This window comes from Octopus bimaculoides, chromosome 2, assembly GCF_046866305.1.
Source record: "Octopus bimaculoides isolate indiv1 chromosome 2, ASM4686630v1, whole genome shotgun sequence".
Lineage (NCBI taxonomy): Eukaryota > Metazoa > Mollusca > Cephalopoda > Octopoda > Octopodidae > Octopus > Octopus bimaculoides.
This window is the reverse complement of record NC_142929.1, coordinates 83,463,849-83,476,681: the sequence shown is the minus strand read 5'-3', so window position 1 is coordinate 83,476,681 and position 12,833 is coordinate 83,463,849. Positions and strand designations below refer to the sequence as shown.

The 12,833-nt window shown below is 39.1% G+C and overlaps 1 protein-coding gene across 1 annotated transcript; it reads right to left on the bottom strand.

The window, feature by feature from the left end:
• Window positions 1-366: 366 nt before the first annotated feature.
• Window positions 367-1,278, bottom strand: LOC106875563 (protein CFDP2-like). The gene has a single exon (XM_014923767.2). It carries the CDS (start codon window positions 1,276-1,278, stop codon window positions 367-369), a length of 912 nt encoding a protein of 303 aa, XP_014779253.2.
• Between the last annotated feature and the right edge of the window lie 11,555 nt (window positions 1,279-12,833).

The following is a 12,833-nucleotide window of genomic DNA, read 5'->3' as shown; positions in this document are numbered from 1 at the left end:
CGATTGCAGCTTCAGCGACCGTGGTCTCCCATGAGTAGAGATCCTGGTAGTACTCCACCCATCTATCCATTTACTTGCCTTGGTCCTTGATGAGATCCCCAGTAGTTGATTTCAGAGGGGCTGACTTGGTTGCGGATGGACCGAGGGACCTCTTCAAACCGGCATATATCCCACGGGTGTCACCACTGTCAACGGGTGACTGGATACTCTGACAGATTTCCTCTACCAATACCTATTTGCACAGCGTCTGGCAGTCAGTTGGGTTTTATTTCTTGCCTTTCTGAGTTCTTCGAGTGACTTTGTAGAAGAATCACTCTTGTATTGCATCAGAGCTGCCCGCTTTGCTTCGATAACTGGTTCCAGCTCTCAGAGCCCAGCACTGAACCAATCTGAGTTTTGCCTTTCACTCATGCCGAAAGTATCTATTGATGTGGTATACAAAGCTTCCCTGATATAATTCCACCTACTTTCAGCAAAGGAGGATGGGCAGCTACCGAGGGCAACCTTGATAGAAACATCAAGACATTTTTGCAGTGTAGGGTCCGAGGTCCTGGCAGTGTTTATGCGTGGTCGGCCCATTTTCTTGGAGTGATGGACTTTTGGGGGCAGAATCTTCACCCTGCTTCTTATTAGTGAATGATCTTTGTCACAAACCGCGCTGTGGTAACTACAGGTCAGTTGGACAGAATTCAGAAAGGATCTTCGTGTGATGATGAGATCCAATTGATGCCAGTGGTGAGATCTTGGATGTCTCCAAGATGCCTTGTGGGATGGCTTGTTGGCAAAGAAAGTGTTGGTGATGTACAGGTTATGGTATGTGCAAAATCCAAGGAGTCTCTGACCATTGTCGTTCATGTTGTCAATACCAAAATATCCGACACAAATAGGCCACGAGTCATGGTCAGATCCCACGCGAGCGTTAAAATCTCCTAGAAGGTAGATGTTTTCGTTGGTTGGTATGTTTCTAATGACACAGTTGAGAACTTTGTAGAACTGGTCCTTGGTCTCCTCTGAGCTGTAGAGAGTGTGAGTATAGATGCTCAGTAAATGTACTGAGCCAGAACGACTCAAGAAGCGCCGAGAGAGAATACGCTCAGTGCCACCTGATGGTGGTTCTATTGCGGAGAGTAATACGTTTCTCACTGCAAAGCCAACAGCATGCTGACGAAGTTCATCTGGATCTCTTCCCTGCCATAAGAAGGTGAAACCCTGTCCTTTGAGTTTGCTGTTTGAGGGGAGACTTGTCTCCTGCAGTCCAGCAATACCTATGTTGAGCATCTTTAGTTCGCGGTCATTGATGGCCGTCTTTCTTGTGTCTTCAACCCTGAGTAGGTCATCAGATATGCCAGGGCACACGGTCCTGACATTCCAGCTTGCTAACCGCAGGAATGGTAGTTTCTTGTCTTTTGATTGTTTGCCTGGTGCAGAGGTTTCAGGCCGTTTTTCAAGTCAAGCTCTTAGCTCCAAGCACCCAATGAAGCAGGCGGCTTGTGGTGGGTCAGCACCTTATTAACCGGGGGATGCCCAGCTTGAGGTGGGCAGTAGCTAACAAATGGGACACGTGGGTCCCTCCCACCGTCAGAGGTAATCCGTAGCGCCCATATCCTACACCAATCAGAATGGACTTTTCACTCGTGACTGCTACATCCCGTGTTTTTTCTGCCACTTTTTACAGCAGCACTGAAGTGTCTTCTCCACCTCTTATATAAGGATGATCTACAACTGTACGCTACAAATGATAAACAGCTGGAAACATGGAAATATGGAAATTGGACAGTGCGTGGATTTACCAAAGAAATAAACATGAAATTTGGCTGGAAAATTGTGCCATAGCTACTTTGAAAAGAAGAAAACTAGTTAAGAGTAGCAACATCACAATAGATAAAGCAAATGAAGTAAGAGAATTAGACCAAAGACAGATATACAAAAAATAACTCATAGTACCTAACAACTATGATGAAAAAGAAAAAAAAACAATGAAAGCTGTAAAACAACTGAAATCCAAACAAAAACTGGAACAGCAACGGATAATGATAAAACGATGGCAAGAAGAGCCCCTTCATGGCAAATACTGGGTTAAAATAGACAGAAAAGAAGTAGACAAAGCAAAATCTCAACAATGACGGAGAAGCTCAGGGCTCAAAGCAGAGACTGAAGAATTTTTAATTGCAGCACAAGATCAAAGCCTTCCCACCAGAAATTGCCAAAAACATGTAATGAAAAGAAATACAACTAAGTGCAGAATACATGGAAATGGAGAAGTAACAATAAATCATATTGTCTCTGGCTGCCCAGTCCTCGCTAAGATTTGGGACCTATATACACTGGGAGCTATGCCAACAGAGAAAAAGATGGTATAATAATAATAATAATAATAATAATAATAATAATAATAATAATAATAATAATAAGAAGAAGAAGAAGAAGAAGAAGAAGAAGAAGAAGAATAACAAAAACAACAACAACAACAATAACAATATTATTATTATTATTATTATTATTATTATTGTTATTATTATTATTCAGTGAGAGCAGTGCATGCCATCAAAGTGATACTGGGGTAAAATATACGAAGCTCGTTATACCCATCATGACTACCCAGGCACATGCATCACAACCGTATGTGCGCGATATGGTGATCTCATATCAAGATAAACGGCGCATGACCTCGCAGGTGGGGTCCAGTTAGAATTTTCTTCAGGTCGAGTAGCCCATCCCGCTCAAAAGGTCTCTGAATAAGGTTTGTTTAAGGATGTTGAGCAAAACACCCGTTTCAAAAGGTGAATTATTCAAACCCCAAAGAATTCCTCTCAACACATGGCTATGATGCTCCCCCACTACTTCTGCTCATGATCAGAGATGCACATATCGTCAGCCACCAAGGGACATGCTCAACTGGTTACGGTCAAACAACTGACAAGCAAATCTGTGGCATTGAGCAGAATATTTGCTGTAGAGACAAAACAATGTACATGATAACACTTCCAATCAATTAAGATCAGAAGCCATGAGAGTCACTGCCGTGCTTTCACTTCACTACCGAGCGCAACTCTGTGTGCCTTAGGTATGTGCTGTGGTTTTCTGTGATGCTCTTATGGTTACTGTATTGAAAGTGTTTTGTGTAGGATGTGTGCAGTGCCCAGTAGTGCAATTTTCTGTATGTTATATATATTTGTAAGTCCTAGTGTTTTTGTTATGTATTTGTCTGAATATTTTTTTTTATCATGCCTAATGCGCCTACTATGATAGGAATTGTTTCTGTTTTTAGATTCCACATTCGAGTTACCTCTATTATTATTATTATTATTATTATTATTATTATTATTATTATTATTATTATTATTATTATTGTTATTATTATCATTATTATTATTATTATTACTATTAGTAGTAGTAGTAGTAGTAGGAGTAGTAGTAGTAGTAGTAGTAGCCGTAGTAGTAGTAGTAGTAGTAGTAGTAGTAGTAGTAGTAGTAGTAGTAGTAATAATAATAATAATAAGGGATGCTGCAAGGGCTCATACGGCTGTAAAGATCAATTAATGATCAATAAAGCCATAACTGAAGACAGCCGCAGAAAGAAGAAAGGCCGCAGTATGGCCTAGATCGACTACCGAAAGGCTTTTGACAGTGTTCCCCACACGTGGATCCTCGAAACACTAGCCATAAACAAGGTGGCATCAATTATTATAAAATACATAAGGCACTCTATGAACAAATGGCAGACAGTGCTACAGCTCCAAACAAAAGAGGGACTCTTGAAAACGAAAGCCATCCCCATTAGAAGAGGAATATTCCAGGGAGACACGCTCTCTCCACTCCTGTTCTGCCTGGCACTCACACCTTTAACTGACTTGCTAAATAGAACTGGATGCGGATACAAATGCAAAACAATCAGCCACCTTTTATATATGGATGACCTAAAATTATACGCTAGAAATGATAAAGAACTAGAGACACTACTTGAACTTACGTACAAAACCACAACAATCGAACTGGCCAAATACCTTGAAACAATCAACCATTGGATGCCGAAACTTGTTGATATACATGAAAGACCGAAAAAACTCTATTCTGAAAGAGAGCAAAAAATTCGCTACCGATCTCTTAGATACCCACCAGCTTGTTCAGGTTGAAGGAAATGCGCCAACTGCTGCTGCAAAGAAAATAAATTTAATTGCGAAGACAAAAACACATAAAAAATTAGCTAGCAGATGGGAACAGAAACCTGTGCATAGCAAGTATGTGGCTCGTAGCAAACAAGCTGATGTCGACCAGAAACGCATGTATCAAGGGTTACGAAGTTCAGGGCTAAAAGCAGAGAGTGAAGGTTTCATATTAGCTGCTCAAGACCAAAGCTTATTAACCCGGAACTACCAAGCCAATGTGATAAAAAATGGAGCTGACCCAAAATGCCGATTCTGTAATAATGCGATTGAAACTATTGACCACCTAATCTCGGGGTGTAGAGTCTTAGCACCTGTAGAATATAAAGCAAGACATGACAGAGTTGGCCAGTATTTACACTGGACAATATGTCAGCATTATAAAATCAAAACCGCTGACAAATGGTATAAACACCATCCTGAAGCTGTGACTGAGGGAGAAAATGTATCGATTCTCTGGGACTTCCCCGTACATACCGACAAGGCTATAAAAGCTAATAAACCGGATATTATTATAAAAGATCAGACAAAGAAGACGTGTTTATTAATTGACATGAGTATTCCCTGTGATCATAATATAGCGGCGAAAGAATTTCACAAGATCAGTAAATATAGAGACTTGCTAATAGAAATTGAAAAAATGTGGCACCTCAAGGCGACTACCGTACCAGTGATTGTAGGATCTCTAGGAATAATAAAAAAAGGTACTGAAACCTATTTGAAAATGATACCAGGCTTACCATCTCTACAGGAATTGCAAAAAATCGTGTTAACTGGAACGACTCATGTACTAAGAAGAGCACTATCGCTGTGAAAACAACTTCCATTCATGAATTTATTTATTTATTAATTTGTTTTAAGTACATATTTTACCTGTGAATTTGCGTGTGTAAACTGGGAATGCATACAACGAGTTTCTCTGCCCTAGGTGTACGGAAAACACACGGCGGGAAATGGAAGAAAATTTGAAGAAAGAAGAAAAAAACAATAATAATAATGGGGACGGAATAAAATTGTTGCTATCAACATCTGGGCTGTTTCACTCCTTAGACAGTAGACGAGCTAAACAGCTTAGACAGAAGGACAAGGAAGTTGCTGACTAGATATGGGATACTCCACCCCCAAAAATGACACAGACAGACTGTATGTACCAATAAAAAGAGGGGGATGAGGACTGATTGGATACGAACACAGCATTATAGCAGAAGATGGGTAGTCATGATGGGTGTATTGGGCTTCGTATATTTTACCCCACTATCACTTTGATAGTACGCACTGCTCTCTCACTCAATAATAATAATAATAATAATAATAATAATAATAATAATAATAATAATAATAATAATAATAATGTTTTCTTTATTAACCTCTGGGGCTCGACGAAATAAAGATAATATGAAGAAACTTAAGCAGAGTCTTAGGGAACAAGAAATGACAAGATGCGAGGAGTGAACCTGGTTATATAATTAGGAGGGTAAGGTAGGAATGTATAAAATCTTACACAAGGTTACACATAATAAAGTATAATAATAAAACAACAATTAATTAAAATAAACTTTAAGAAAAGCATGAAAACCATTAACGTGTGCGGAGCAACATTTAAAAATGTATTATCAACAATCCTTTCTGGATATGAGTCGAATACTGTCAAAGAAAAATAGAGATAGTAGCGGTAAGTTACAAAAGTGTGTGCCTTTGTTTCTCAAAAATTTTTCTACAATGGCACTCTAGACGGAGAAATAACTTACCTTCGCGGAGGCCAGATGGAGGCGTCGAGTTCTGTTAAAGAGTAAGCTGTAGGCGATGTTTTGTACATGTTTTCTAAAGATAGGGGTAAATCTTGTGGAAGTTTGTGCTTGTCCCTCGAATCTGAGAGCATTGCAAAAACACAACACTCACACACTCGCACGCATACACGCACACATACACATGCACACACTCACGAACGCTCGCACACACATACACGCGCACACATTTATTTTGTTCCATGGGATGTTTTACATACTGGAGCACCGTTTCTACGTATGTCTAAAGGTCAGTATTTTCGTTAATCTAATCGATGCGTGTGTCATATTTAGTTGGCAGATCAACCAAAAGAGGTTCCTCCTCTCTTGTTAGTAATCTTCTGTAGATGACTTGATCTAATATATGAGAAAGAAATACATGAAAATAGCCTTTACGAGTCACCCTTCGCGATCCATTCAGGAAAGAATTTTATTTCTGATGATCTCTAAATATAAAATTTACAATATAGGGTCATAAAGGAAGTGTTTATATATTGTTGTAATTCACCCAGTATGGTGTTTAGGTCCCAGTAGAATACAAAGTAACACGACTTTGGGGATATTTCCTAACATCACTTTGTGATGTTTGCTGTGTGTGGTCGACTCATTAATTTTGTCCAAGTCCTATTATGAGGAACAATTAATCAGCGCTGGTGCTTAATGTTACTCAAATATTATAATTTCACATTGATTTTAACATTCTGAACAATACACTAGCAACGTCCTCGGAACATCTTACTAATTCCACACCACTTTTATTTATACACATACGTATACAAATATATGTATATGCACATGTGTGTATGTATACACACAGAAACACATACACACATTATTCCTGAACAAGATAGTACTGACAGTGACTTCGAAGTTTCGCAATTTAATGTAAAATTATTTTTTATTACACACACACACACACACAGATATATCTACGTTTATATATATGTATATAGATAAATAGTTAGATAACTAGATATCCTGCTTTGTACTTATGTATATATGTTCTGATTTATAATAACTTTAGGTTGAAAAGAAAGACCTGTAGCATTTCAAGATTTGAAAGAAAGAAATAATTCTGTGATAATCAATAATGTGTTTAACCAAAATGACATTTTCCCTCATTATTGATATAATCCCATAAATTTGGCTGTTTGTTGATCCTTCTTCGCAATGAATAAACAGTCTTTCCTCGAAATAATATTGCAGTGATCCGAAAAGATGATAATTACATGGGCCAACGTCTGGAAAGTAGATGAGAATGGGACAAAACCTGTATATTTAGAGCCATAATCATAATATTTTCTTAAGTGCCTTCAGTAATATGTTGTCCTGCAGTATCGAGGAAGAGCGACATTCCTTTACAATTGACCAATTACGGGCGCTTTTTTCTCGAATTTTTGGATAGTGCTTCCAATTGACGACAACATTTCTTTGCTTTGGTCGTTTTATTTTGGTTTAACAACACCCGTCACACCCTAGCAAGCATAAGCCTAATGTTTGGGGTGTGTGGTTCTGGCTTCTGAATGGTTCTTTTTTTTCACTAAGCGCTGACTATTGTCGTTTTTGTTGGATGCGTTACTCAGGTAGGGTTCGGTAGCAAGTCTACTCTTCAATGACGAGCAGAGGGCAACTCTTTAATTGCGCTGAGAAGTAGTTAGGTGATGAGGGACCCACTCTTCCCTGGAGAAAGATCCCAACCAGCACAAAGCTAGAGAAACTCCCCATTAGTAAGCTATCGAATGCGGAACACTGTCGGAGACTGACTACTTCCATCAAGGTTGAAGTTGATGGGACGGCAGTCAGCTCAGATGGACTTGATGGCATTGCGGAGCATTGGTAGACATTAAAAAAGGCAGCCTTCTCCGCTGCTAAGGGGACCTAGGGCCCTCTCAGTGTAAAACACCCGATTAGTTCTGGGGGCACGTAGAGAAGATCCAGAAGCTGCTAGACAAAAAGGAACGCCTGCAAGGGCGACATCTACAGGAGAACTCGGAAGGGAGCAGGGTCACTTTTGCTGAAATCAAGTCCAAAGTGCAGAGAGAAGTAAGATCGCCGAAGAACGACGGGTGGTGCAGGCAGGAAGGAGTGATGCTAGTGCTGTGAAATCTTGCGTGCATTAATCTCAACTTTTCCTATCAATAGTTGTATTGCTTCTTTCTGGATAAATTGACATTTGACTGTTCAAAGATTTCAAAAGTAGCTAGTTAAGACTTTTCTTGAAAATGGCCAAAATTTGGCATTGACGTGTTATCAAGTACCTGCACAAAAGGCGTTTAACCGTCGAAGGCATTTATTCTGACATGGTTGCTACATTAGGGGATGACGCTGTAGATCTATCAACCGTGTAAAAATAGGCAGCTAAATTTAAGAGAAGGGAAAGGCTTAAAGATGATCCAAGGTCTGGACATCCTGCAGCTGCCACTACCGAGGAAAACAGTGATCGTATTCACCACATGGTGATGGATAGCAGGTAATTGATTATAAATCAAATAGCCGATGCTATTAGCATATCCCGTGAAAGAGTTGAGAAATACTGCACAATGAACCTGGCATGAGGAAGGTCTCTGCATGGTGGGTACCGCATCTTCTGAAACCTGATCAAAAGCACACTAGGTTGATCATATCACGGTAAAATCTGACACTGTTTGAATCGGATCCAGCTGATTACTTTGAACGTTTCCTAAGTCAGGATTATTTCAGGGTTCATTAGCTTGAGCCAAAGACAAAGTGACAATCCATGCAGTGGAAAAACCCTTTCTCTCCTGCTCCAAAGAACGTCAAAATCGTTTCATCGGCAGGGATGGTGATGGCCTCAGTTTTATGAGATGCAAAAGGCATTGTTTTATTGACTACCTTCAAAAGGGCCACACCATCAATGGAGAGTACTTTGCCAACTTGCTTAAGTATTTACGAAAGGCTATCAAGACCAAACGCCCAGGAAAACTGCCGAAAGAGGTCATGTTTCATCAGGACAATCTCCTTGGTCTCAATGGCTACTGTGGCTTTGAACTGGTTGATCATTCTCCCTATTCTCCTTACTTAGCACATCTGGCTATCATCTGTTCCCTAGCATGACAAAACACTTAGATGGGAACCGGTATCACAGTGATGACGTCACATCTGCTGTTGATGATTATTTTGAGCAAAAGGAAAGATTTTTCACTAATGGGTTCCAAGAACTGCAACACCGATGGAAGAAGTGTGGACCGGAAGAGGGACTACGTTGAAAAATAAACATTTGGTAACATTCCCTGAAAGTATTTCGGTTAGCCTATGAACTTTTCAGCCGAGCCTTGTAACCATTTCACTTGACGACTTTACATCGCAAGTGCTCTTGGGATTGATAACATATAAATCAGCTCACTATACTGCCACTATTACCACCACCACCACCTTCATCGCCGCCGCCGCCTCCACCATCACAATCGCTGCCACCACCACCGCTACCGCCGCCACTACCGTCATCACTGATGCCTGTTCCACCAGTGCCATCATCTCTTTATCAGTGAAATATGATGATGCAATGTCATCACACAGTGGAGACATTGAATCAAACTTCAGATTCCCTTCGTAATTATTTTACTAGAAACATCTCTTCTTTCCCTTTCTCCTCTCTATTTGTCTCTCACTCACTCACACACACTAGATCCTTCGCTCTATACTTCTCGCCGTCTCTTTATTTTACTCTCTCTCTCTCTCTCTCTCTCTCTCTCTCTCTCTCTCTCTCTCTCTCTCCCTACCACTCAGTCTCTTTTTATCTTGTTATTTCTATTTCCCTCTTTCTCTTCCGTTTCTTTTTACTTTTGTTTTTCTTTTTCGCCCTATATCACTTTACCATGCAAACATGTACAAAAATACAAACATACACACAAACACACACATGCACAACATGAACACACTCACTTACACACACATACACGCAGAAGGAGAGTAATTTCTATTTAATCTTACGTCATTTTTTCTCTCATATTCTCATTCTCTCTCTCTCTCTCTCTCTCTCTCTCTCTCTCTCTCTCTCTTCCACTTTCTATCTCTGTCTCCATTCTTCCTATTCTTTACTTCCTTCTTCCTCTTTTCCTCTATCTTTGTTTATCATTCTCCCTTAAATAATCCCTTAGAGTTTTCCCTTAAGTTTTCCCTCCTTCTTACTCACTGCTCTCTCTCTCTCTCTCACTCCACTCTATCACACGTTTCTCTTGACCATTTTCTTCTATCTACTTTAACTCTATTCTATCTCTTATAGAAGGATATATTGTATATATAAGTTAAACGTTCCTACATTGAGAGTCGTGAGAAAAATAATTAAGGTTCAATCATACCTTCAGAGAAATCAAAAATATTGCTACTAAAGTAGTAGAAATTACCTCCCTTCTCATTTTAGAGTCGCAATAGAGAGCCTAAAACAAACGGAGGAGATAATTTCAAGACAATACGGTATAACCTTTCAAAGTTCATTTACAAGTTTAGGGTAAAGACAAGCAAATGGGGCAACTGACGATATTTGACCTCAGCAGAACTGTAGGCCGCACATATGCCCACAGATCAGTGGATAGGTTTTTACATAATGAAAAAGACTTACAAGTGTTTATGGTTACGATAACTGACATACTTAATTTTCATAAGTGAATATTAAATAATGCTGTATAATATAGAATAATATGGCTTAATATTGTGTAGCGAGAATGATATTTCATAATTTAGAATGACATAATACAATATTTTTATACTATAGAATTATATTGAGTAATAGTGTATAACATTAAATAATGTTGCGTGATATTGGAATTAAAGGCAACCAGCGGAGAGCAACAAATACCTAGGCGTAATTGAAGGGGACAATATCAAGCATTCAGTGATGAAGGAAAGGATCAGAAGAGAATGTTATCGCAGGGTGAGAGCAATACTGAAGACAGAGCTGAATGCAAGAAACAGGATCGAAGCGATCAATGCTCTAGCCATACCAGTCGTGACTTACAATTTCAATATCGTTAACTGGTCAATTACTGAAATATGTAATGTTGACAGAAAAATACGAAAACAGTTGACAATGCATAGAATGCACCACCCTAAGGCAGATATAGAACGTCTTTATCTGCCAAGAAAAGAGGGAGGACGAGGACTTCTACAGCTGGCATTAACAATGAAGGTAGCCACAATTGGCCTAGACACCTATCTGAAAAACTCTGAGGACTGGATACTAAAACTTGTCTCAAAACATGAAAGCAAGAAAGCATCTTACTCAGTAACAAAACGGGCAAAGGAATATCTAAGTGAATTCCAATTGCAACAAATTCAAGAATTAGACGAACTAGAAACACCTGCAGAAAAAGCTAAGCGCTTGAAAACCCGTGCTAAAATTGCTGCCTTAGATATTATGACTGAAAAATGGCATGGAAAACCTTTCAATGGCAAATACCCAAAGAGAGCGAATAATGCAGATATTGACAAAGCCCTTACCCATCAATGGCTAATGGCCTCTGGCTTGAAATCAGAAACAGAGGGATTTATCATAGCAGCCCAAGATCAATGCCTACCTACAAAGAACTACCAGGCCAACATATTAAAGAACGGCAGCTCCCCATTATGTCGTATATGCCAACAACAAAATGAGACCATCGATCATGTTGTCTCCATGTGCAGTCTGCTTGCGCCTACAAAGTATCTCAACAGGCATGATAAAGCTGCACAATATATTCACTGGGTAATATGCAAAAACCTGGACTTGCCCCATGACAAAAACTGGTGGGAACACAAGCCACCCCCAGTACTTGAAAATGATCACATTGCACTCCTCTGGAACTTCACCATTCAAACTGACAGAAAGATAGACGCAAATAGGCCATACATCATACTGAAAGACTTCAGACAAAAATCATGCCTCCTCATTGATATGACTGTCCCAATCGATATAAACGTATCTGTCAAGACCTACGAAAAGCTGAGCAAATATAAAGATCTTGAAATAGAAATTAGCAAAATGTGGAATCTGAAGACGAAAACAATACCTATTGTCATAGGTGCCCTGGGAATGACAGCGAAACGGGCTGATTACTACCTAGCTCAGATACCAGGAAACTCCAAAATGGCTGAAGTTCAAAAGATAGTGCTCATGGAAACTGCTCATATCCTACGTAAAATACTGTCTATGTGATCTCAAATTTTAAAACAAACACATAATTTTCTTATGGTTTCTTAAACATTCACTAGAACAAAACTGTATAAATCCAAATATATGGTACCCTAGGCATAACACCTACATGAACTTCTAACTTGTTGTCTCTTGAGGTCTCTGGGTGAGACTTGGATCCAACTTGTACAAATGCAAAACAAAAGTCAAACATAAAATAATAATAATAATAATAATAATAATAATACACACACACACACACAAACACACACACACACACACACACACACACACACACACACACACACACACACACACACAAACACACGTTCATGTCTATACACACTTACATCACTCTCTTTCTCTCACCTTTCTTTCTAAGCAGTTATCTGTCTCTATTACCGTTTTTTTTTTCTTAACGAGGAAGGAGAGGGTGACAGCTTTCGGTGAAAAATCGTGTGGTCCGATGAAGCAAACATTAAGCTCTCAGGCGCTTTTGATCGGCACAGTTGTGTGTAATACGCAACTGAAAAGCCTAAAGCCACTATATATATATATATATATATATATATATATATATATATATATATATATATATAAATCCCTGATAGAAAATTCAACAACAAAAATACTCCATCTGGTGAGAGATAAATATTATTTATTTAAAGCACTTTAATACATGTATTAAAGTGCTACTAATAGCTTCATAAGTTGAGAAAACTCAAACAGATTCTTCAGGCGCAAACCACATATTTTAAC

Bases quoted from the DNA above. Each gene is read 5' to 3' on its own strand.
- LOC106875563 (XM_014923767.2), bottom strand. From the start codon at position 1,278: ATGCTCAACATAGGTATTGCTGGACTGCAGGAGACAAGTCTCCCCTCA.